General features: G+C 43.6%; 2 protein-coding genes across 6 annotated transcripts in view; one reads left to right on the top strand and one right to left on the bottom strand.

The window, feature by feature from the left end:
- Window positions 1-12,069, bottom strand: part of TMEM204 (transmembrane protein 204) — a 45,774-nt gene extending 33,705 nt beyond the window's left edge. The window contains exon 1 of the mRNA XM_073362967.1: window positions 10,741-12,069. Coding sequence (XP_073219068.1) covers window positions 10,741-11,020 — 280 coding nt within the window. The 5' untranslated portion in view covers window positions 11,021-12,069. The remainder of the gene's footprint in view (window positions 1-10,740) is intronic.
- The window catches only part of IFT140 (intraflagellar transport 140), a 247,126-nt gene that overhangs the window by 199,080 nt on the left and 21,155 nt on the right, over window positions 1-26,891 (top strand). The gene's annotated exons all lie outside the window — the stretch shown is intronic.

Here is a 26,891-nt window from a genome sequence, read left to right as displayed (position 1 = left end):
TTATTTATATTATAGTAGCATCTAGTGACCCTAAACAAAAGCAGGGCCCCATTATGCAGGGCACTGTACAAACACATAGTGAGAGATGGTCCCTGCCCCAAATTGTTTACAGCCTAAATAGACAAGACAGGCAAAGGGTAAGAAACAGAAACACAAAGAGGTGAAGTGACTTATGCAAGTTCCAGCAAGTCATTGGCAGAGCCAGAACTGGACCTGTGACTCTATCCGTTAGATCCCCTAACTCCCAGTCCATTGTTCTAGCCATTGGATCCTATGATATCTGGGGGGGTTTCAGTGTTAACAGACACTTGGCTTCCTTTTCCAGCACATTAACTCTCCTTAGTTTTTCTGCTTATTAAGTGGTCAGTGGTTTCTGATATTTTGAATCTAATTGTGAAACACAAAAACAGATATTGGCTGTGTAAAAGTGCATCCTGGGATAACTAAATAATTGGAGTCACAGAAAGATACAGCAAAAGAGTTAGCAGTTGAAGCTTTGAAAGAGCTGTACTGTGCTGGTCTGAACATTAATGAATTCTTCTTGTTTTTAAATCCCAAGTAAGACTAGTTCTGGTTAGTACGTGGATAGAAGACTTCCACATGAAAAGAAGTATGTAAAACCTTTGCATCTTTTGTGCACCAGAATGTTGCTTACATGTCTACTACTCAAAGAAAAAATCAGATTCTTTTTTAGATAGATAGACAGCCCCACTGCTTTCAGATTCAGTTTCTTGCTGGAATGGGTTAACTTTTATTTTTATTATTTTGTCTCTTGTATAGCTCTGTGTCATGCAGTAAAATAGATGTTCATGCAGTAAAAAAATTCTCCAACATCTTTTTCTTCTGTTGTATTTTTAATTTTAAAGAAAGAGAAAACAAGGCAACTCAATGCAACTACACTAATGCAATGTTAAGATAAAGAGTTAGGGTGAAATCCTGGCCCTATTAAAGTCAATTGGCATTTTACCACTGACTTCAATGGGATCAGAATTTCACACTTTATGTATTTAATTTGGTAGGTTTACAACATTCCTACCAGGGAAGCAGTATGAGCAAGACAGTCTGGCAGTCATTTTTGGAATGGAGGGATGGGTAAACTGATCAGTTTCTACATAGAGAAATGTGTACGGTTTGATGCCAGGAATTGAACTCTGAGAATGTTCCTTTATACAATGAGCATGTTTTAACTGTATACTTAAGGTTATTGTATATCTTCTGCTAATGCCAAGGTTGTGGCATAATGCGTAAACATATATTGATTGGATGCTCTGCATTTATAGGATGCTCTGCATTTTTTTTTAATCCACTTGGGGTGGAATTTTCTAAGGCTTCTAAATCACTTAATCTCTTTTAGAAGTCCCACCCTTAAACTGAGAATTTAAATCCACAAAAGTCAGAAAAATCTATTTTTAATATGTCAATGGCAATGTTAAGTTGGCTCCATAGCACTCATGTGAATGCATGTACTACTTTAGTTATCCTGAGTTAACAGTATGAATATTGACTTTTATATTTTCAACTTTAGCAAATCCTTACTCACATGAGTCGTACTGACTTCAGTGGCAGAACTTGCATGCTTAAGGACTACTTGCATGTGTAAGGGTTTGCAAGATTGGCTCCCTGATGTTGCATTAACAATTTCCCTTATTTAGATATTGACTGTATTCAGAAGCTAAATCTGGGCCTTGACACTACTTGTTGTCAACCATATGAACTCATGATGTCTAAGTACAATATCTCAGTCTTCAGACAGCCTTATAAATCTGAAGCTCCTGACTTCTTTTAATCGTATGGTACATACTGACTTCACAAAGTACTGTGATCCTCCTTTCTCAGTCTGTATGCACCCAGTACAATGGTAGGCAGAGCAAGTAATAGATGTCTAAAATAGTCTTCAGCTGCTAGTCTATGCCTGGCAACTGTCAAAACAGAAACATCAGAGACATTCCTAATGGACACTGACGTTGTCTGAATTGTTGTCTCTGTAAACAGATTTCAGTTTTATTCCCACACTGAGCTGTGCCCTGACATCATCCCCATATTTCATAGTGAAAATGTGCTTGTGTAAATCATACATTGAGGCTGGACAGGTGTTTATAGTTAGCGCTTGTGAATGTCATGATATTGTACCATTTCCCATCATTGGATATACTTGCTCGTAAGAACTACAATAAAAAATGCTCTCTTGATATGTGCATCTGTATTTGAAATAAAGCTTCCCACTGCTGGGGTTTTCTTTGTCTTCTGGAGCCCTGAGGAATGAAACAGAGTATACCCTTCTCTACACCCTCTCTATCCTTGAAGCGCCATAATGTTGCTAACATTCTTTGGACAGGAAGCGACTGAATCTGATTTACCTTTCTGAGTAAGTCAGATCTATCCATTCAGTTATTTTATGGCCATCATCACTGCAATATCCAGCTGTCCTGCCCATCATTAAATGGCCACAATGATAACTGTTGAACAAGCAAGGCACTCACTGCTCCATCCAACCTGTGGCTGAGCACATCATGTTACAGGGCTTATCCCTTCACCCTCCCATTCCCTGGTCCTCCTCGCATGAACAGAGGGCAGCAATACCCGAAGTCCAAAGGTGCAAACAATTCAATGTTTATTGGGTTGAACTTCCAGCAAGCAATGATTCCAGTTTCCTTCCTCAGTGTCCCCCTTCCCAGCTCTGACACCACAGAGCCTTACGCCTGTGTCCCTGTTCCCATTCCCAGTTCCTATTCCCACTCCCCGCCCCCCAGCAAAACATGATTCCAGTTCCCCCCTCTTACTTCCTGATTGATTGCAGACTATATATTAAAACTTGAGTTCTGCTTAGCTATACCTTAACCAATAATTTTACTGAAATTTAACTAACTAGTCCTAACATATTGTAACATAATTATCTAACCAATTATATCCCACCACCTTAATTGGTTTACTCCCAACAACATTAATTATATAGCAGACAGAAACAATCACAGAACCAGACAGAGATTATACAGACAAACAATAGGGAACTACAGTGATAGAACAACGAAGAAATGAGGATTTCACACCCCAGCTATTGAGTTCTTGTCAGACAGGATGCTATCAAACTAAGTTTTCTTTAAAGCTTCTAGGCTCTTCCCTTCCTCTGGAGGTGATAGATTGGATCACCTTTTTAACAGCCCAAAACTGCCTTATTTCAGTGTGACTGGTGAGGACGTGACTGTTCGCTTCCCAGCTTATGGCTGCTCCCACTGCTTAGCCAAAGGCCTTATCTTAAGAACAGGGGCTCAGACTGACACAGTGAGAGAAGGCCCTTACACAGGCAGTCTGATTTTGATTCTTATGTTGTACCTCTATAACTAGCTAAGTGATAAGAATACACCTAAATTCTTAAAGTACAGGCCTTTGCAGACAGGCCTGAATATCTATATCCTAACATTCCGCCCGCCCCCTTTCTTTTTTTTTTTTTTTGGGTGGTGGTGAGGATCCTCCTGCTCAGGTATCCCTGGAAAAGTATAGGACATATGGTGACAAATTTCCTGATAGGGCCAGGCATCAATGTGGAAGGTGTCGATATTCCATTTGTCCCACTGCCCTTTGCTCTCCACCTTCTCTCATATGGGCATACCATACCTATTCCAATGTGTTCCAGACTTCTCATTATAGTGGGCCCGAGAAGGTTGGGTCCAGGTTGTCTAGTATACTGGGGGTGGGGGCTTACTACATTACTTATAGGTTATCTCCATAGTGATCTGAACACAGGTCTGAGAGGAAGAATCTTTTGCGATCTAATCCCAGCTCTGACACTAAATCTCTCTGTGATCTTTCACAAGTCAGTTAACTTCTTTTTCTCACAGGAACATTGTGAAGATTAATTAATTGTTTGTAAAATGGTTTGAAGATGGGAAGTGCCATCTGAGTTCTCAGTAGTGATAGGATCAGTGTCATGGCAAAACCATTAAGTTTGAACTACTAATCCTAAGGCTTGGCTGTGTTAGGGATCTTTAGACTGGTGTTCCTACCTATGCTTGTAACCTTGGCCATAAGCAAAGAGCTTAGTTAAGATCAAGGCAAAAAATATGGTCTCTTAGAAAACCACACTGCCCAGGTTTATCGTTGTGTTGCACCATTTCATAGAATATCATAGAATATCAGGGTTGGAAGGGACCCCAGAAGGTCATCTAGTCCAACCCCCTGCTCAAAGCAGGACCAATTCCCAGTTAGATCATCCCAGCCAGGGCTTTGTCAAGCCTGACCTTAAAAACCTCTAAGGAAGGAGATTCTACCACCTCCCTAGGTAACGCATTCCAGTGTTTCACCACCCTTTTAGTGAAAAAGTTTTTCCTAATATCCAATCTAAACCTCCCCCACTGCAACTTTCAGAATCATTCCAATTCACAAAGATTTTATTTTCACTTAGTCTGCACTGACATTCCTGCTCATAACTCACTTTACCGTCTGTCTCTCAAAGAATCATAGAAAATTAGAGTTGGAAGAGACCTCAGGAGCAGTGTTCCTTCCAATTTTTCCCATCGATATGCGGAATGAATTTTGTTATGTGCACCAATATGGAGATGATGTGTAACATATTGCTGCACATAACAAAATTCATGTGGTGGGAGTGGGGCAAAGGGGTTCGGAGTGCAGGAGGGGGCTCAGGGCTGGGTCAGAGGATTGGGCTGCAGGGGTATGTGGGCTCTGGGGTGGGGCTGGGAATGAGGGGATCGGCCAGAGGGCTGGGGTGCAGGGGTGTAAAGGCTCCAGCTGGGGGTGTGGGCTCTGGGATGGGGCTGGGGATGAGGGGCTCAGGGCTGGGCATGGGCTCTGGCTGAGGGTGCAGCCTCTCAGGTGGTGCCGGGGATGAGGAGCCTGGGGTGCAGGAGGCTGCTCTGGGGCTATGGCGGGGAGAGAGGACTCCCCCCAGTGCTCTCTCCCTGCAGCAACACCTTGGCTGCGGGGAGAAGCCTCTCTCCCCACCATGGGAATTCTGAAGTTGGGGCTGCAGGATAGGAGCCCCTCCCCTGGCCCCAGCAGACCTGGTCTGGGCCATGCCGCCCCGTCCACGCCGAGGCCAGGCCAGGCTGGGCCTGATCCAGCTGTGGCGGAGCCCGGGCTACTCTGGCCATGCTGCCCTGTCTGCAGCAGGTCTGGGGTACAGGTTGAGTTGGGACCGGGGTAGGGGCCCCCCTCCCACGGCAGGTTGAGGGATGAGCTAGGTGGGGGCTGGGGGAGAGGTGCCCCTCCCCTGGCCGCAGCAGATCCCCGGACAGGTTCCCGAATCACCTGCGCAGTGCTAAATAGGCTGCTGTGCAGCCACACAGTCACACAACTTACAGGGAACTTAGCTCAGAAAGTCATCTAGTCCAACCCCCTGCTCAAAGCAGGACTAACCCCAACTAAATCATCCCAGCCAGAGCTTTGTCAAGCCGGGCCTTAAAAACCTCTAAAGATAGAGATTCCAGCACCTCCCTCGGTATCCCATTCCAGTGCTTCACCACCTTCCTAGTGAAATAGTTTTTCCTAATATCCAACCTAGACCTCCGCTACTGCCACTTGAGATCATTGCTTCTTGTTCTGTCATCTGCCACCACTGAGAACAGCTGAGCTCCATTCTCTTTGGAACCCCCCTTCAGGTAGCTGCTATCAAATCCCCCTCACTCTTCTCTTCCGCAAACTAAATAAGCCCCCCATTTTCGTTGCCCCCCGCTGGACTCTCTCCAATTTGTTCACATCCTTTCTATAGTGGGGGGGCCCAAAACTGGATGCAACATTCCAGATGTGACCTCAATAGTGCCGAATAGAGGGGAATAATCACTTCCCTCGATCTGCTGGCAGTGCTCCTACTAATGCAGTTAGCATTCTTGGCAACAAGGGCACACTGTTGATTCATATCCAGTTCTCATCCACTGTGATCCCCAGGTCCTTTTCTGCAGAACTGCTGCTTAGCCAGTCAGTCCTCAGCCTGTAGCAGTGCATGGGATTCTTCCGACCTAAGTGCAGGACTCTGCACTTGTCCTTGTTGAACCTCCAATTTATCTAGGTCACTCTGGACCCTATCCCTACCCTCCAGCATATCTACTTCTCCCCCCACCTTAGTGTCATCCTCGAACTTACTGAGGGTGCAATCGATCCCATCATCCAGATCATTAATGAAGATGTTGAACAGAACCGGTCCCAGGACCGACCCCTGGGGCACTCCGCTTGATACCAGCAGCCAACTAGACATTGAGCCCAATGAGCCCGATGATCTAGCCAGCTTTCTATACACCTTATGGTCCATTCATCCAATCAATACTTCTTTAACTTGCTGGCAAGAATGCTGTGGGAGACTGTATCAAAAGCTTTGCTAAAGTCAAGGTATACCACATCCACTGCTTTCCCCATATCCACAGAGCCAGTTATCTCATCATAGAAGGCAATCAGGTTGATCAGGCATGACTTGCCCTTAGTGAATCCATCTTGACTGTTTCTGATCATTTTCCTCTCCTCCAAGTGCTTCAAAATGGATTCCTTGAGCACCTGCTCCATGATTTTTCTGGGGACTGAGGTGAGGCTGACTGGTCTGTAGTTCTCTAGATTCTTCTTCTTCCCTTTTTTAAAGATGGGCACTATATTTACCTTTTTCCAATTGTCCGGGACCTCTCCCGATCACCACGAGTTTTCAAAGATAATGGCCAATGGCTCTGCAATCACATAAGCCACCTCCGTCAGCACCCTCGGATGCGTTGCATCCTGGCCCATGGACTTGTGCATGTCCAGCTTTTCTAAATAGTCTTTAACCTGTTCTTTCACTACTGAGGGCTGCTCACCTCCTCCACACACTATGCTGCCCAGTGCAGCAGTCTGGGAGCTGACCTTGTCTGTGAAGACGGAGGCAAAAAAGCATTGAGTACTTCAGCTTTTTCTACATCATCTGTCACAACATTGCCTCCCCCATTCAGTAAGAGTCCCACACTTTCTCTGACCTTCTTCTTGTTGCTAACATGCCTGTAGAAACCCTTCTTGTTACCCTTCAAATCCCTTGCTAGCTATAACTCAGATTGTACTTTGGCCTTCCTGATTACACCCCTGCATGCTCGAGCAATATTTTCATGCTCCTCTCTCATCATCTGTCCAAGTTTCCACTTCTTATAAGCTTCCTTTTTGTGTTTAAGCTCACTGAAGATTACTCTGTTAAGCCAAGCTGGTTGCCTGCCATATTTGCTATTTTTTCTGCACGTTGGGATGGTTTATTCCTAGGCCCTCAATAAGGCTTCTTTAAAATACAGCCAGCTCTCCTGGACTCCTTTCCCCCTCATATTAGCGTCCCAGGGAATCCTGCCCATCAGTTCCCTGAGGGAGTCAAAGCCTGCTTTTCTGAAGTTCAGGGTCTGTATTCTGCTGCTCTCCTTTCTTCCTTTTGTCAGGATCCTGAACTCGACCATCTCATGGTCACTGCTGCCCAGGTTGCCACCCACTTCTACTTCCCCTAACAATTCTTCCCTTATTGTGAGCAGCAGGTCAAGAGGAGCACAGCCCCTAGTTGGTTCCTCCTGCACTTGCACCAGGAAGTTGTCCCCAACACTCTCCAAAAACTTCCTGGATTGTCTGTGCACTGCTGCATTGCTCTCCCAGGAGATGTCAGGGTGACTGAAGTCCCCCATGAGAACCAGGGCCTGTGATCTGCAAATTTCTGTTAGTTGTCCGAAGAAAGCCTTGTCTACCTCATCCTCCTGGTCTGGTGGTCTACAGCAAACGCCCACCACGACATCACCCTTGTTGCTCTTGCCTCTAAACTTAACCCAAAGACTCTCACACACATTCACATACATTTTAATTCCAGCTGTGCAAAATGGAATATATTTTGAAAGTCTTGTAATGGCTCCTGGTTTTTGGAAGAATTTGCCATGCTCTTGTGTTGTGAACATACATATTACTGCATACTTTCCCCTGTTTGATTTGGACAACCTTGTAGTAGTTCAGTCACGTAGCTATTAGTTACATACTGCAGTATTGAAATGGAAGTTGTCAGTATATGTAAACACGCATTCTCAAAGGTTTTGCAAGGAAAATAACCCCAAATATGAAATAATAATACATATATTAAAAATCAATTTAAATATGAGAGGCTGTAACCTTTTTTGTATTACTTAAACAGACCCATATGTTTTCTATTTGTCAGCCTTCAAATGGCACTGAAATGCAGTTTAATTTGGATGATTGTAATTTTGCTCATACATCCAAAGTATTAAACTTTAAACCACATCTTCACTTTTAAGGACTGAATTTACTTATTCAGAGGTTGATCAATGTGTTTGTGTGTATGTGTTTGTGATTTATCTATAGTTAACAGATGAGAATATTATCATATCTTACTAGAACAATACATACATTGCTGTTAGAGCTGTACTCTATAGCAACATAAAAACAAATACAGAGCCTGTTGTGTAATGAATGCAGAACCAGGCCCATCGTGACTATGAGGTCCTCAGAAAAGCATCTTTGTCTTGAATGTATTCAGTAAGACTGTTGCTTACAAGATTTCTTATGAGGCAGTTTTTACCATTAGATTTGCATGACCTTTTTTAAAAACATCCCTTTATAGAGATTCAAAATGATCTTTTTATCTAAAACTTGCTCCCTGTGAGATAAAGAATTTATTCTTTAATCTTTTGGGACCTTATTTAAATTCAAACCATTGGGGATGCTTCTTTGCAAGTAAAATGAATGATTAGACTTATTCCTGCTATAATTTATGCACTTTTCTGAACTCTAGACATTCTTAGTCAAGATTTGCTTTAATAGGTGAGAAATTGGTGCTCACAAAATTCCTCAGTGGAACTGATGCTTATATGAAAGTTTTTTAGGGCCATCCATTTTCTGAATGGTGCAGAACAAGACATTCACATGCTAATTTGCATGTGATTTCAAAATGCCATGTGTGCCAAGAGCTTACAATGCTCTTGTGTGCAAAATGTCCACTTTTAAAAAAACTGTGTGTGCTCTTTTGGAGATGTAGCTTAGATTGTGAACCTGATGGAGTGCAATGATTCTAGTGGTGTAATTACAGATAGGCATATTACTTTTGTAACTAGTTCTATGACATCATTAAGGATCAGAATTTAAAAAGAAATCAGGTCTCGGGTTTTTTAACAGCTCAGGAGTATTTCATTTGTGGGTGATGTCTGTTCAGGCTCACACTTGGCACATGTGCTAAAAAAGTATGAATATTTTTTTGAAAAAAAAAGTGTCTGTGCACAGGAAAGCATTGTTCTGCAAGACAAACAAAAGTCCTTCTTCATTTTCTTATTTTAATTCCCAAAAAGCATGGAAAAGGCCAACGCAACAGTCCATATTCTGGACTAGATTAACTCTATATGCATTTTAAAACATTAAAAAACTCATCTGAAATCCCCTGCATCTATTTTTCTTCTTTTAGTAATAACAGTACTTTGTACTTAATTACACCTTTCAAGGACCTTAAATCACTTCAAACATGAATCAAACATTAACAAAGCCTATAGACAATCCTGTGAGGTAGGGGATGTGATACCAGTTTTACAGCTCTTCACACTTTTCATTTCTGTCACTGGAGGATGCAATTAAATTACTGTTTAATTTGTCTTAAAAAATGAACAGACCCAAAGCACTCCTGTTCTGAATGTTTGTTTATCAAATTTTATTCCAGACCCAGTACTCACAGGTAAGTGAACTGCTGAAAACAGAAGCTTGCAGTGAAGCTCTGTCAGCAGCTTAGCTGTAGCAGTTGTAGCAGAGTTGAATGTTGCTGATTGAGCCCAATCTTACTTTCATATCTTAAGTGAGAGCAGGATCCAGCCCTTAATGTTGTAAATATGATTAATGAACTGCACTCTTGATTATTCAGATAATGCTGGTACTGTTCTGCAAGTTGGCTTGTAAATTCTGTTTTAGCCAAAACTTTTAAATAGCTCCCACCACAGTTTAACCCATATATATTCTATCCATCCCATGGGGAGTCTATGAATTTACAAGAATGTGGTATTTAGTGATTTGGATGTTCCCCTTGCAGAGTATTTACCGTCTGTTTTTCCACCAAGAACAATAAATATTTCCTTCACCACAACCCTTCTCCATTTTATATTTTTTAATCCACCCAGGATCTTACGATCTTTTTTTCTCTCCTCAGTAGAAAACAAGTAAGGATGAAAACCGGTATTACTCATTGTCTGTATCTGGAGACTCTGCCCATTTCTTTTTGAATTCTTATTAGTTAAATACTTTAAAAAAAAAAAAAAACAGTCCCCACCACCACTATCTGGTCAAGGTTTTGCTGTGTTTAGAAGGACGGTTTGAGCTTGCAGCACAGTGTTATCGTTGAATAGGTACGGCATGGGGAGAAGCACTAGAGAAGCTACTGGAGATGTGTCTCAAAGGTCTAGACTTGTGGTTCCCAGATGTATTATTCCTAGTGCACTTTTTGCCCGCTTTTTTCCCCAGTCTCATATAAGCTTGATAGTGAGATATATTATACTTATTCTAGAGCCCATCACTTTCTATTGACTTGTTTATAACTGGCCTCATTCTTGTTTATTTGGGGCCTGATCTTGAGAGGAGCTGAGAACCCCACAACTCCCTTTGACTTCAGCAGGTGCTCAGCACATCTCAGTTTCAGTCCTCTCAGTCTTATTAGACTGTAAGCTCTGCTGGGCAGGGACTTTGTCTGTACAGTGCCATGCACACCAGTGGTGCTATAGAAATCATAATCCAAAGTAAGCACAGAAGACAAAACATGGGACTTACGTTTGACAGTGCTACGAGATTCCTGGAACCCAGCTGACTCTGAACCCCAGCCCAGGGATTCACACTCTCGCTCCTCCCCTTGCCCATGTCTGGTGCCCGTGCCTGCACCTCCTCTCCCCTTCTCTGCCAGCCAGCACATCTTCCACAGCCCCACACTGCGCTTACGCCCATCCTCCAGGGTCTGGTATACCCAATTGGGAGTAAAGGCAGCTGCATTGTTAAGAATAAGTGAGACCAGGGCTACCAACACAGCTGTGGCTACCAGTTTCTGGACAGTCATATCTGACTGTTGACTGCTGCCAGTGTCTATTTGCAGAAGATCCAAGGTCCTGATGAGCTGCAGCACATTGAAGTAGGACTTGAAATAGGAGGCAGCTGCAGTAGGATGTTATGGGGGGCTAGAGAACATCACCGTTCATTCTCAAAGTCGACTCCTAAGGTGTTTCTGACCAAGCAGATAAGAACACAGTCAGGTAGGTAGAAGAATTCCATAAAATACAAGTGCAAAGAAGAGCTTGCAGGTCTCTGTCCTTCCAAGCTGTGCCTTATCCACCTTCCTGTACCTGGATGAGCAAAGCCAGTCTGGTGATGAACTGAAGAACAGGGAGGTCCATTCCTTGTGGGACAAGGCAAAGCCAGAGAGTATCCAGTCTTGAAGTGGGAAAACCTGGGTTGTTCCTGGGAAAACAGACTGAAATGCTTGCAGACACAATGCCTCAACTCTTCAGAATGCAGCTGCAAGAGGAGAAAGAGACTCACATAAGAGTCATGAAGTAGCACCTCTGAAAGCCTTTTCAGCCACAAAACTCAGAACATCCCACAAACAGAGGGAAACTTCATTCTAAAATCCAAGCCAAATTTGAAGTGAATGTCTTCATCCCAAAGGTGCTCTGGAAGTTTGGAGTATCCTGAGGAATCTGCTCCTCTCCGGTTTCTCTTACACTGTCAGAGCAGCGAGTGAAAGAGGGCTGGAGAGCAGAAACTCTGTTGTGAGGAAGTGGGTTTTTTTCCTCCCCCTCTGTCTCTCAACAGAGAGGAAATGGTTGTTTTTGTGGCTGTTTTTGGTGAGCCTCAGGGCGTAGCCGACTGCAACAAACAGAGCTACTGCCACCGCAGTCAAACGTTAACAGGATGTGTTTCCTGAAAGGAAAACATTATGGAGACTTCTAAAAACCTAGTCCCCCCTTCTTCTCTCACCTCCTTCCAGTGTCCCCCCTCCTTCTCCTTTTCTTTCCCTCCCAGAAAGAATAGTAACCAAACCAACCAGTCAGCCAGAGAAGCATGATGCTGTGGGACAGAAGGGATTTGGATCCGTTTGTGCATCTGAAGGGATCACAAGAAACAAATCAGTGAGCACCGCCCCAAACAAAAAACAAATCCATAAATTCAACCATAATGTCAACTCTGCAGAGGCAAATGCAGTGGAGCATTGAGGGCTTTCTTAATGTTTTATATTGAAAGCAAACTGTATCAGAATTCAGAGTAGCAGCCATGTTAGTCTGTATTTGCAAAAAGAAAAGGAGTACTTGTGGCACCTTAGAGACTAACAAATTTATTTGAGCATAAGCTTTCGTGAGATACAGCTCACTTCATCGGATACATGTTGGGTTTGAGACCACACAGACCTTGACCTGTTGTGGAAGAGAGGGAGATCATGGACAGATAGGGTGTTCTGAGGTGGTTCTGGAATGGAAAAGTGGGGGATGTCGCAGTATGGAACAGGTTGAGAACCACTGCTCTAATGCATTCTGCCTGTGCAGGGCTGACACCCCAGTCCTGACTTGCTTTGCCCCCTTGTGGCTCTGCTGGGAAATCTGGCGAACCCCTTTCAGACTCTGTGGACGTTATTGCCATGTCTACGCTGCCACTTATGTCGGCAAAACTTATGTTGCTCAGGGGTCTGAAAAAACACACCCCTGAGTGACATAAATTTCTCCAGCATAAGTGGTATTGTGCACAACTCTATGTCGGCAGGAAAGCTTCTCCTGCTGACATAGCTACTGCTGCTTATTGGGGGGGTAATTTAATTATGTCATCGGGAGAGAGCTCTCCCGGTGGCATAGAGCCGCTACAAGAGAGATCTTACAGCAGCGCAGCTGCATCGGTACAGCTGTGCTGTTGTAAGACCTCTAGTGTAGACATAGCCTTAGTGTTGTGACAGTTTTCACATACAAATGTAGAACTAACTGCAGCATAGCAAGCTAAGTGTGCACACCAGCCTTGGGACTATGTGTGTATTGAGGAGAGTTATCTGAATTAAATGGATTAAAAACTGTTTGACAGATAGGTCTTAAAATGCAATTGCAAACAGAATCATCATTGAGTTGGGTATGTTTCTAGTGGGATCCCACAGCAATAAGTTCTTTACCCTATGCTATTTAACATGTTTTATCAATAACCTGTAAAAAAACAGAAATCATTACTGAACAGATTGGCAGATAACTCAAAAGTTGGTGCAGTGGTAAATAAGGACGATACTAAGCAATCTGAATAACTTGATAAGTTGGGTGCAAGCAAACAATATGTGTTTCAATACAGCCAAATGTAAAGTCTTACATATTGGAACCAAGAATGCAGGCCATATTTTGAGGCTGGGGGACTCAATACTTGGAAGCAGTGATTCTGAAAAGACTGGGGGGTATAATCTGCTGAATGTGAGCTTCCAGTTAAATGCTGTAGCTAAAAGTGCTATTGTAATCTTTGGATTTATAAACAGGAATGTCGAGTAGAAGTAGGGAGGTTGTTATTATTTCTGTATTTGGCACTGGTGTGACTGCTACTGAAATACCATGTCTAGTTCTGGTGTCCACATTTCAAGAAGGATGTCAAAAAATTGGAAAGAATTCAGAAAATAGCCATAAGAATTATTAATTATTGGGAAACATGCCTTACAGTGAAAGCTGTGAGGAAGAAGCTCAATCTATTTATGTTATCGAAGAGAAGGTTCACAGGTGTTTTGACCACTGTTTAGAAGTACCTACATGAAGAACAGAAATTTGATAATAGAGGGCTCTTCAGTCTAGCAGATAAAGGTATAACATGATCAAATGACAAGTAGTTGAAGCTAGATAAATTTAGGCTAGAAATAAGGTGCCAGTTTCTAACAGTAAGGGTAATTAACCACTGGAACAATTTACCAAAGGTTATGGTAGATTCTCCATCACTGGGAATTTTAAAACCAAAATTTGATGTTTTTCTAAAATGTATGCTCTAGTTCAAATTAATTAATTCAGGGAAGTCCTGGTGCCTGTGTTATATAGGAAGTCAGACTAGGTGATCACAATGGTCTCGTATCCATGAAAGAATTGTATAAAACTAGCAGGGTCTGATGTTCAGAGATAAGGAATTGGTCATCATTCCAGAACAGTTTAATAAATAAACTTGTGAAGAAGAAAACCTTAGATTAAACCAGTACGCCTTTCTCTTATAGACAAGTCCTCAGGTATGAATTTAAACTGATTTAGTTAAACCAGTGCAAACACCAAGTGAAGGTTCTTATTTTAGTTGAAGAGCAGGTTTTTTTTTGGTTTAACTTAGATTAATTGGAAATAGGGTTAAAGCTAAACCAAAATAAGTGTCCACCCAGGGGTTTGCAGCAGCTTAACTAAACTGGTTTAAAAAACAAGTTAAATTAAAGCCAATGCAACATTACCAAGGAGGCAAAGCTTTATGTTACCCCTCCCTCAGGCACTGCATCTCAGATCACTGTTGGCACAAGAAGTTAGAACTAACAGCTGAATGTTCCCTCACAGACAACTCTTCTATGTTATTCTCTAAGCTCTTTACTGAGAGAGGATGGAAATACTTGTCCCTTAAATACGCAGTGATTGAGGGCCTATAAATATCTCAGAAAGAAGGAAATAAGGCTTATCAGTTCAAGCTACTGGTACTTAAAAATGCTTGATTGATTAAGAAGAATGAGCTAAAGGTGTTAGTGGTGTGTTCACGGCTGACTTTGATAGTGGAGTCCACTGACATTTAAAAAAGTATGGTCTTTCAGACTTAAATGGTATGTCTACACTGCAATAAAAAAATTGTGGCACTGAGTCTCAGAGCCTGCAGTTGAGTTGGGCTTGTGGGCTCATGCTATGGTCCAAAATTTGCAATGTCAGTGTTTGGGCTCAGAGACTCTCTCCTTGCAGGGTCTCAGAGCCCAGGCTTCAGCCCTGGTCTGAACAGCTACACTGCAACTTGTAGCCCGACAGCCCGAGCCTCTTTCCATCCCCCCAAGCCTGAGTAAGCTGACCCAGGCCAGCTGCAGCCATGCTATCGGCCTTTCATTGCAGTGTAGACATACCCAAAGTGATCGGCCAGGTTTTTATAGACTCCTATTTTCATGAGTTTATAATTTGAATGTATATAATGTGTCCTCTGTCAGCCATGTCTTATATTAGCAATGCATTTAATTATAAGATAGCTGAACACAACCAGTCCAACCATTTTAAATCTTCCACTTCTGCTCTTCACACAAATTATTTAGTTTAGGAACATCCCATCACTCTTCTAAATTAAAAACAGTTTTAAAAAACTGAACATTTCTCATGACAGGTGCTAGACTTTGGCGTGTCCCCAAGGAGAGGTGACGATCTTGAGGTTAAGGCACTAGACTGTGACTCAAGATCTGCGTTCAGTTCTCATCTCTGCCTCAAGTTTCCTGTATGACCTTGGTCAAATCACTTAGTCTCGTGGTGCATCAGTTCCCCATCTGCAGAACAGGAACGATAATACTACCTGACTTCACGGGGGTTATGGGAATACATTAATTAATGAGTGCGAGGGATTCAGATATCGTGGTGATGGGAGACATACATTTATATGTATTTAACCATAGATTGGATAGTGCAGTAGCACTGTAAGTTTCACCACACCACTCAACTAATATGCCCCAAATAACAAAGTATGAGGAGCAATTCATCACATTAATAACTTGCACTAATCATGGCATTTCAATTAGATAAGATTTCCTCACTTCCTGCCATAAATTGTTGTTTGGTGTTCCTGTCTGCAGTTAAACAGCTGTTGTGTTCCACCCAGAGATAGTTTAAGTTCAGAGGTGAGTTAAATGATCCCTGTTTATAGTTTGCATTTCACTTTGAGTTTATACAGCATTTTGGGATCCTTCTGAACGGAAACCAATATGTAAATGTAAGTTAGTATATTAACCTTATTTTCAGAGTCACTGTAAACTCTCTAATTTAAGCCGATGGGAGAGAGCTTTATTTATTCATCCCCCTGAGCGACATAAATTATACCAACATAAGCTGTAGTGTTGACATATCCTGAGTTACTAATGTGCTGAATTCCCCTCCTTATTAATTTGGGGACAGTCAAAACATATTACTTACCTGCCTTTTACATTTATTTAGATAGAGTATAATCCTGTTAAAAGATTTGGTTTTGGCAAACAATCACAACATCCAAGTCTGTAAATTAATAAAATTCCAAATACGAGCACAATCATAGAAGCAAAATAACAGTTTTGCAGAGACACTGAGTTCTGCTAGGCATTTGCAGACCAAAGTAGCTCAGGGTATGTAACACCTATGCCTGTGTATAAATAGCAATAATAACTGGCTGTTGCTGGCACACCAATATTCCTCCTTGAAAGATTCCACATACACAGGATTTGCCCTTGTGGCTCTTATGCTTCCATTGGGCAAGACTGTACAGGAACCCCCCTAGCTCTTAAGAATTTCGATCCTTTAGGGTTCTTGTAGGAGTGTGGAAGGTGTGTTCCAACTGCCAGACCCTTTCCAAACTTTTACAGTGAGTAAAAAGAAAAGGAGTACTTGTGGCACCTTAGAGACTAACCAATTTATTTGAGCATGAGCTCACGAAAGCTCATGCTCAAATAAATTGGTTAGTCTCTAAGGTGCCACAAGTCCTCCTTTTCTTTTTGCGAATACAGACTAACACGGCTGTTACTCTGAAACCTTACAGTGAGTAGTCACCCGGAAGTGAGTGTGGCTATTCACATGCTCAAAGTGCATTATGGGATTGGGGTTCTTGTTGCATTTTAGTCCTACTGTACCGAGTTCATCTAAAACGTTTTTTTGTTTTGTTGTTTTGTTTTTTAAACCTACAAGTGTCATTTTTCAAATCTATTATACTAGGAGCGAGAGGTGTAAGAAGAACAAAATATAAAGGTTGTGACTAACTTCACTCTCAGCTGAAACTAACCTACTGTGCCGTAATATTCACAACAGGGGGTAATACTAATGTACTTTTTTAAAAAAAAAAAAGATTTACATATCACTCTTAAGAATCAGCATTAAATCCACAGGAGTCATAACGTTAAGGTTGAAATGGTCACTCTGTCTCAGCGTGTCATGTCTAAGTACTGCAGCTGATTTGGGCCCCTAAAGGGATCCTTGGTCCAATGGCTGATTTTGCATGCCCTATCAGATATGAGTCAGAGTTAAGAATGAATTTCAGCTTCCAATCAGAGTTTCCTGCTGTTGTGGGTCAAAGTCACAGCATTAACATTGCTTTATTTTTTGGTGTGGCTTTAAAATACTGTAATTCCAAGCAAACACACGTAACTAACATTTGAAAAATAGCAGTAGATGTTCTTAATTTTCCTTAGGAAAATGCACCTGCTTCATCCCATCCTTTTCCTTTTCATGAAAACACCCCAAAAGCAGCACGTAGGCAATGAGTGGAATTTAAGGAAAGGGCGAGGCTTCAGTGTCTTACAGGGTTTGTGTAAGCAAGCCCAGACACTGTTTACTATCAAGCTTACCACACCGTAAACACTTCAACACTAGAATTGTACATCCATTCTATTCCCAGCTGGCTGACTTAGACAGTTATGAACTGTTGAGAACCTGAATAGATGGTATAAAGGAACTGAATGCATAATCATTGCCTTCATTCAGGGTTTTTAGTTCCCAAGTTTAGAAATGAAACTGACTTTCCTTACTTAAACTTTTACATTTAACTGGTACACGTGTCTTTAATGTCCACTGCAACCACTCTCACACACTGTAATGTGAAGTGCTGTCAGGGAGGTCATCTTCCCGAAGTGGAAGCAGAATCTGTCTTCTCTGATATATCCAGTCTTCGTTCAGCTGCAGTTTTAAGAATAATTTCCATCGTGTCACAGATACAGAAGAACCACACAGCTTGACTACTTTTCACAGCTGCTTTGTCACACCTTAATGAAGGGTGCTTCTCTCTCTCCACTCCCAGTTAATGGAAGTGCTTCTGTTTGCCTACTAGTCAAAAGAGAACATCTCAGTTTAAAAATGATCTAGAATCTGCTTCAGAAGATTGCTGAAATCTAGCCTGGGATAGTTATCTGTCCTGGCTAGCAATGTTAATTAAAGACATGATCCTGCACTTGAAGTCAACAGGAGGTTTCAGTTGACTTCAGTGGGAGCAGGATAGGGATAAAGAGAAGAACCTGTGTTTGGATTTGTGAGTCTCACTGAAATGGAGTATAGCTGTTCTACAGACTTCAAGAGATCTCGGCAGGGAACTCCCCCTTTAGGATCACAAAGGAGTCTTTGAAAGTAAAATGTTCAGTAGCTTATTTGACTCAATGCAGGGACCCAAGGTGAAGGGAAATGTCAATTTTCTACTGGCAAAGAAATTAGTGGTAAGAACAAAAATGTTGTGTTCTCATGTATTACAGAGAGGTGTGTTCCCTGATTTCAGAGAGATTTTTGTGGTGAAGTACATTTTAACAAATATGCATCTCTAGAACTTCCAGGTTGGCATTCTATTTGATTTGGGCTTTCATATAAAGTGGCTGTTGAAATATATACAGCAGCAAAAGGATTAATGTCATGACATTAGTTTAATAGGAACTTGTCATAACCACAGCACTGTTGAAAAATAGCTTCTGAAAGGATCAAGTATGTAAGAGAAAAATTGAAACAATAATTGTGCAGTAAAACTTGTACCCAGTTACATGGAGAGGGGGGATTAAAGTCATTGCACCATCCCTACACTGTTTAGATGGTCCGAGTCTTGGGGCCAGTCTGTAGCACAGAGGCAGATCATGTCTGATTTATTAATGTGTTTCATGGATAAGCATGTGCCCCTTGAAACAGAAGAAGAGAGCACATTCTTAGGCTCTGATCACTCTTCCACTGCATCTGGTCTTCATTAGTTTCCCAGCTCTGGCTGATGAACTACAGATGTGAGTTAGCTTTCCAAAGAAAAACTCAGGGAACAGGAAATTCTCAGAATACAAGATGGGGGAAGGGTTGATTATTACTTGGAATTTTGTATGTGTGACACCAAGCCCAAGACTGAACTGGAAATATCACTGGCGTTTATAGACCTTAATGTCTTTTATGCTGCAGTAATACTTGTCAAGAGATTAACAGCATGTGGCTGTGCTTTTACTGAATTGAGAGGATGTATTGTGTGCATTCTATCCAGAGACTTTCCCTTTTCTTACCTTCATCCATCTTGTTGTGCTACAGTTTTATATATTGATGGCTGGACATCGGTATCTGTGCTTCTCGGAAGTTTCCCACTGCTTATTCATAAGAGTGAAGTAAAAGATTCTGCCACTCTTAGGACCAGAGCAATATCCCTGACAAGCAGAGAGACATGGAAGTGCTTCTGCTGATATCTTATAGATCATTGTGTTATCTAAAATGGTTAGTTGATATATGCCTGCCGCCATACCAGCTTTTGCTTTGAGCCTACCAGACCTCACAAGTGGAGCAGATAATAAGTACTTGCAAGAGAGACCTTTAATGAAGAGCTTGGTGCTGTCAGAAATGGTATTGGTTATTCACTGTTCTTTCTCAGTCACCATGGTGTAGGAGCATTTTGCTGCTGGAGGTACCATCTTTCTGATGAGAGGTAAAACTAAGGTCCTGGCTGTGACACTGCACCCCATATTCTTCACAGTGATATTATAATATGATTATGACATAATTATAATGCATTTTATGTAAGATGGGTCATGTAAGGTGTCATTGAAAAGGTTGTGATATGCTGAATATGATTATCCTCTTTGTATGCATGTATCATTTTTGTATCTGAAATTATAAATACTGACAAAGGCCATATCTATACTATTTGTGTCAACAAAAGTGCTGTTGACACCCAAAAGTCAACATAATAAAAATCGCAATTTCATGTTCACACTTGCTCCCTCTGTCAGCAGATCACGTCCACCATGGGGGCACCATCATCGACAGCGTGATTGATCAATGCACTGTGGGTACCTATCCCACAGTCCAGCTGGGCAGCTTCTGTCACTAGGTGTTATGGGACCACAGAGCGGATCTTTGGACAGGGCTAAATGTCTCATGATGCATTGCTTTCTGTCCCAGCACTCCATGGGCTTCTGGCTTTCTTTCACAACATTTTTGCAACAGCCCTTCTTTGCTGTGCACCCGGCATTTTTGTGAGAAGGGATGGATCCCGCCCTGCTCTCCTATGCTCTGTTAATTGTCATGAAGACTTTGCGGATGGCAGTGCAGTTAATCATGAAGTTCCTAACTGAGGAAGACTTGCAGGCATCCGACATTCTGCAACTTTAGATGGTTTTTGGCATTTACAGAGCAGGTGCATAGGCTAGACCGTTGCACTTTTGGGATTGGGAAACAAGCTCTGAATGGTGGGATTGTATCGTCATGCAGGTGTGGGATGATTAGCAGTGGCTACAGAATGTTCAGACTCGGAAAGCCACCTTCCTGGAAGTGTGTGCAGAGCTTGCCCGACCTGTGGCTCACGGACACCAGAATGAGAGCTGCCCTCTTGGTAGAGAGGCGTGTGGCAATCGCTGTGTGGAAGCTGGTGACTCCAGACTGCTACTGGTCAGTCGCAAATCAATTTGGAGTGGAGAAGTCGACCTTTGGGGCTGCATTAATGCAAGTGTTCAGGGCAGTAAGTTGCATCCTGCTACGAAGGACCGTGACTCTGGGAAATGTGCGTGAAATAGTGGACGACTTTGCAGAAATGGGTTTTCCAAATTGTGGAGGGGTGATAGATAGCACACACGTGCCCATTTTGGCACCAGACTACCTTGCAACAGAGTACATCAATAGGAAGGGGTACTTCTCCATGATGTTGCAGGCGCTTGTGGATCACTGTGGGCGTTTCACTGACATCAATGCAGGGTGGTCTGGGAAGGTGCATGACGCACGCATCTTCAGGAACACCAGCCTGTACAGAAAGCTGCAAGTGGGGACTTTCTTTCCTAAACAGAAGATTACAGTGGGGGATGCTGAAATGCCCTGTGACAAAGTTTCTCCTCTACCTTGGTGGGTCCTGTGCTTATTGACGGATTTGCTCACCTCAGAGATTCACAGCAGCCCTCAGTTTGGCCACTTTCGTGGCTCAAATCTGCCATTCACTCAGATAACCTCATCATTGGCCAGCATGGGGAAAAGGAGAATAACAATCCCTGCAGTCTCTGCTGATCCACCATGTGAACCATGTAGAACAGAGATCTACTTAATCTGGGACTAATATATCTGCCTTCGATCACTCTTCTGTATCTCTCTGCTCAGTTTCCCCGTCTGGTTCCCTCCCTTTGATCATACTCCTGTCCCTGTTATTTCATTTGTTGTCCCCCATAATCATTTGCAAAAAGAAAAGGAGTACTTGTGGCACCTTAGAGACTAACCAGTTTATTTGAGCATGAGCTTTCGTGAGCTACAGCTCACTTCATCGGATGCATACCGTGGAAACTGCAGCAGACTTTATATACACACAGAGAATATGAAACAATACCTCCTCCCACCCCACTGTCCTGCTGGTAATAGCTTATCTAAAGTGATCATCAAGTTGGGCCATTTCCAGCACAAATCCAGGTTTTCTCAAATAAATTGGTTAGTCTCTAAGATGCCACAAGTACTCCTTTTCTTTTTGCGAATACAGACTAACACGGCTATTACTCTGAAACTTGTCATAATCATTTGGTGTCCAGGTCCTGTGGATCCCCCTCTTAGGCTGGGGGGGGGATCCTTTAGCACTTTCCAGATCCCAATAGGATTGCTCTTCTGTAGCCATCTGGCCTGACCGTGTCACTGCCCATAGTGATCCCTTACAGCTATGGCTCATGAAACCTTACATGGGACAGCAGTAAGGAGCGGTTCAACAAAAGGCTTAGTAGGTGCTGGATGACAGTTTAATGTGCCTTTGGCAGATTAAAGGCACGCTGACTGGGGTTCGTGGGGTGTTCCTGAAGGCCACATCTGGTGAATCACAGGGAACAATGCAAAGAAGCAGGATTGTTAAATTCATGCACAGCATTGAAACATTTCAATTAAATACACCTTTTACAACTTTGTCATCACGTTCTCACTGACCCTAGCCAGGCACACATCTCTGCAAACACCCAAAGCATGGTGAGTGTTGTGGGGGCAGGGGGATGCTCCACATGGGGAAAAGAGCACACACTCACACCCTCTTTGTAAGGGTCGTGGTACAGCATTCTAAGGAACAAATTCTAAAATTCTCCCACACTTTTTCACAGGCGGGGGTCATTTTAGCAGACTTCTCACTGGTAAGGGTAAGTAAGGAAATGAGGGTACATCTACTCCATTCTTGTGGCTTTTGCCCTGCTCCCTATGCTGCTTGCGTATGTGCCGCTTTGGTCCCTGCACAAGTGATTGCCGAATGGCATGGGAAAGTTCCTAATATGGGGGAAGGAACAAAGTAGCCCTGCCACAGAACCTTTGGCAGAGGGTTACCGAGTACCTCCAGGACACTTTCCTGGAGATTTCCCGTGAGATCTCGGTGTGCATCAACACCCTGTTCCGCTGTACTGATTAACTACACACAGAAATGTCCAGCTCCCAGAAACACAGCCAGCCTCCCACATTTCTATGCCCTGAACCCACCTCCATACGACACAAGCCACAGCCATTTACCAGGGGTCTCATCTTCTACTTCTTGCTCCCCGGAGAGCAACTGCTGAGACTGGCTGGACACCTCTGCAGTGGAAAACAGTTCCTGGCTGCCTGCCCCACTGGGCAACCCCGTCAGGAGCTGCACATCCTCATATAACTCCACCTCTTCATCAATAACTTCATCCTGTGGGTTAGGTCCTCTTTCTGCCACCTCTGTGCCCTCCAGAGTATCCATGAGGCTCTTGGCGATGGAGGTGGGGTCGCCAGCAAAGATAGCATCCAGCTCCTGAGAGAAACGGCAGGCCTTAGGTGAAGCACCTGAGCGATGACTTGCCTCCCTCGCCTTATGGTACACCTGCCTCAGCTCCTTTATCTTCGCTGTGCACTGGAGCATGTCCCGATCATAGCCCTTTTCACACAAGCCTCGAAAAATCTGCCCCTAGGTATCCCAATTCCTACGGCTCAAGCGCAGCTGGGACTGCACAGCCTCCTCTCCCCATAAACTGAGCAGTTCCAACAGCTCTGCAGTGGTCCAAGCAGGAGAGTGTTTGCTGCAATAACCCGCCATGGTCACCTGGACAGATACGATGAGCCAACAGGAAATGGAATTTCAAAAATTCCCAGGGCTCCTCAGGGGGAGGGGTGAATGGTTGTTTACCTGGCTGCCGGGCAGTGGAGTTCAAACTGCTGGCCTGAGCAGTTAGGATGGGCATAGTGGGACACCTCCTGGAGGCCAATAAAAACCATGAAGTCAAGCGTGGTGTCTATACTGGCACTTTGTCAACAAAAATATAGAGGAAAAAGACGTAAGTCTCTCTTGAGGGTGGATGTATTTTGTCACCAAAACCGGGCATTTTCCCAACAAAAGTCACCTCACAGTGTGTACTCACTGTTTTGGTCGACAAAGGGCAGTTTTGGCGACAAAACTTGGTAGTGTAGACTAGGCCTATGTATCTGTACTTCAAATGTAGTTACACCTGGGTAACGCCCACAAGACAAGATGCTTTCAGTCTAGGTAGTAGGTGGTGAAGGGCCTATTCAAGGTAATGGGCCAGTAGGAAAAACAATAGAGGGATAAGTTTCTCCTAAGGCCACCTGGTGAGCCTTTCTGAGAATGCTACAGACAGCCTGTGAGTGATGGCTGCTATGACTCTACAAGAACATGTGACCAAAAGAGACTATCTTGGGATGTCAGTATTCTTCCACAAACTGGTCTGGGAACCAAGCTTTGGAACAAAGGGTTCCCGCCATATGTAAAAGCTATATAAGGCAGGGAGTGACATCATATGTGGTTCTTCACTCCCCACACAAGAGGACACCTGGAAACACCTGAGGAACAAAGACTGAGCTGCAGGAAGTGCTGAACTCAGGCTAAAGGGATTTATACCCTGTGTGTGAAACACCTGGGGATTCCAGGCTGCAAAGCAAGTGTAGCTGGTGCCTCAAGAATCTACCAGTCTGAGTATACCATCAGTTAAGGTGAGAATCTGCTATTCATAACCAATCTATTTAGTACAGACGTGGGCAAACTATGGCCCGCGGGCCACATCCGGCCAGCGGGACCGTCCTTCCTGCCCCTGAGCTCCCGGCCAAGGAGGCTAGCCCCCCGGCCCCTCCCCGGCTGTCTCCCCTCCCCTGCAGTTATGCCGCCACGCGGGCAGCGCTCTTGGCGCCAGGGCTGCACGCTCCTGCAGGGCAGCACGACAGCATGTCTGGCTCTGGCCGAGCGGTGCAGCTGCCGGACATGCTGCTCTCAGCGGCATGGTAAGGAGGCCAGGGGGTTGGATAAGGGGCAGGAGGTCCCAGGGGGCAGTCAGGGAGCAGGGGGCGGTTGGATGGGGGGGAGGTTCTGGGGAAGTTGGATGGGGGGGGGTTGGATAAGCGTGGGAGTCTGGGGGGCCTGTCAGGGGTTGGGGGTGGGGCTAGGGGTCAGGGCAGTCAGGGGACAGGGAGCAGGGAGGGTTGGATAGGGGGTGGGGTCCCAAGGGAGTGGTTAGGGTCAGAGGGTCTCGGGAGGGGGCGCTCAGGGGACAAGGAGCAGGGGTGGGGTTGGATGGGTCAGGGGTTCTGAGGGGGGCCAGACTGTTTGGGGAGGCGGCCCTCCATACACTTTTGCAACCCTGATGTGGCCCTCCACATGCCAAAGCATGCCAAAAAGTTTGCCCACCCCTGATTTACTATATTAAGCTTAGTTTGCGTTTTTGTTTATTAGTTAGGTAATCTGCTTTGATCTGTTTGCTATCACTTATGATCACTTAAAATCTATCTTTTGTAGTTAATAAACTTGTTTTGTTTTAATATAAACCAATAAACTTTGACTGGCATGCTTGGGGAAAATCTCTGCTTGGTTACCAGAAGTGTGCATTGTCCTCCCCACATTGAGGGAGAGGCAGACCCGGTATTAAACCCATATACTGGCCAGATTTGACCAAGGCAGGATGGTACTGCTGTGGGATCCTAGGCTGGGAAGCTAATGGTTAGAGAGCCTGCGTGTAACTGCAGCTGGGCATGTCCCTACCCATGTGAATGCTGGTGAAAGTGCAGGCTGGAGGGCTTTGCAACTTGTCACAGCCGTACAGTGTGAATGGGAGCCCAGGCTGGTGGGTCAGAGGGCTCAGTGGTACCCCAGTTCCAGGTGGCACCCTGGGGGGAACCCGTCCCATTGGCTATCTGGCATCATTAAAGATTCCATGGCCAGTTTGCAAGAGTTGTGGGAGGGTTAATCCCAGTGTCCTGGCCATATTTCAATGCTGGGAGTTACAATATCCCTCCCTGAATTCCCCCTGCAGTTTCAGATGGATACAATATTTCTCACTTACTGACCTACACTTGTTTGTATTTCTGTGTGTTGTTAAACAGCTCCAGTGTTCCAACCTAGATGTAGCTGCATTTCAGTGGTGGATAAAGAAATCTATGTATAGTTTGTATATCAGTTTATTTTTGCAAAACACTTGGGATCCTTTGAGGGTAAGAGATACTATTAGATGTAAGATATTGATACAGATTTTCAGATGCCATGCTTTATATCAATTTTTATGCATATGAGGCAATTTTTGCCGCCTCCCCCCCCCCCCCCCCCAAAAAAAAGAACCTAAAAAAACCAAGTGCATCACCTGCATTGGGAGTGGATGTATTTTGGTTGATCAGTTCCTTTAGGCAAACATCACTAGTTAAAATGTGGGGTGATGTTAACTGTGAAATACAAGGGAAGTTAGTAAAACCTTTTATTTTCTTATATGCCAAAAACAAGATGCCCACAAACATGTCAGGATGAGAATTTAGTTGCAGTTTTCATGGCCTGTGGCAGAGTGTGGTGCATGGAGTGCAGTGTTTAGCTGCTGGAAGTAAAAATGCAAGCTGATTTTCCACAAAGCGCTGTAGCAGGGAAGCCTAAAGGCACACAGACATAAATCCCGACTATAGAGAGTGCTCTTGTTGAGAGGTAGGTGTCATCAGGAAAGAAGCACTCTCTGCTGCAACTTCAGGATAGGGCTGGAAGAGGGTTTTGCTATGGAATCTAAACCCAGTTCATACAAAGAGGTCTTAGGTCTGCTGGGAAAATGTGAACACCTTTTTATGGATGAGGTTCAGATTAGTTCGACAAAACATTCTCTCAGCCGTTCTGAGGGATAGCAGAGTAGGGAGCACTGTGATGAAGGGGGTAAGCATTATGTTAATAGACAGATCCAGATCCCGTGGCCCACTCTTAGCATGTCCATTACAATGTTTTACATTTCCCAGATGGTGTTAATATTTTCTTGTGTCAGTAGTCAATCTTCAATTCCCAAATGCCACTTAACCAAAATACACATTTCCAAAGGTCACATATGTCCAGCCAAATTTGACTTCAGTGCTGAAGCTGGTGTGAGCAATCTACCTCCTGCTGAGCTGCCCAATGCAGGGGGAGGGAGTATTTAGGAGATCCTGAAGGGTTCCCCTGATTACTTGACAATATATGGTCATCCTGGATATCTTCATATAAATCATGAGTTAGTGTGGCATTTTCCTTATTGTCATTATTCCTTAATAGCCACTTTACTTTCTTAATGTCACTTTAATGACATACTGCAAGAGAGTCTATCAATTTATTCTTGAAATGGGGTGAAAATGGAGGAGTGGAGGGGTGTTAGTATGGCAGTGACTGAGTTAATCAGAAACGGGATCTATCTGTGATTCTAAATAGGATTGCTTGAACACTCTCCTGGTTTTTGTTTTTTTTTAATTCAACGACTATATAAGTACATTGTGGGACAAGGGCAAGTCACAGAATCTTAATATCTTTATTCCCTTCCAAAGATATGCTGTCTTCAGACTGACAAACCCCAA

Source organism: Lepidochelys kempii, chromosome 10 (genome assembly GCF_965140265.1).
Source record: "Lepidochelys kempii isolate rLepKem1 chromosome 10, rLepKem1.hap2, whole genome shotgun sequence".
NCBI lineage: Eukaryota > Metazoa > Chordata > Testudines > Cheloniidae > Lepidochelys > Lepidochelys kempii.
The sequence above is the reverse complement of the archived record's forward strand: the minus strand, read 5'-3'. Positions and strand labels throughout refer to the sequence as shown.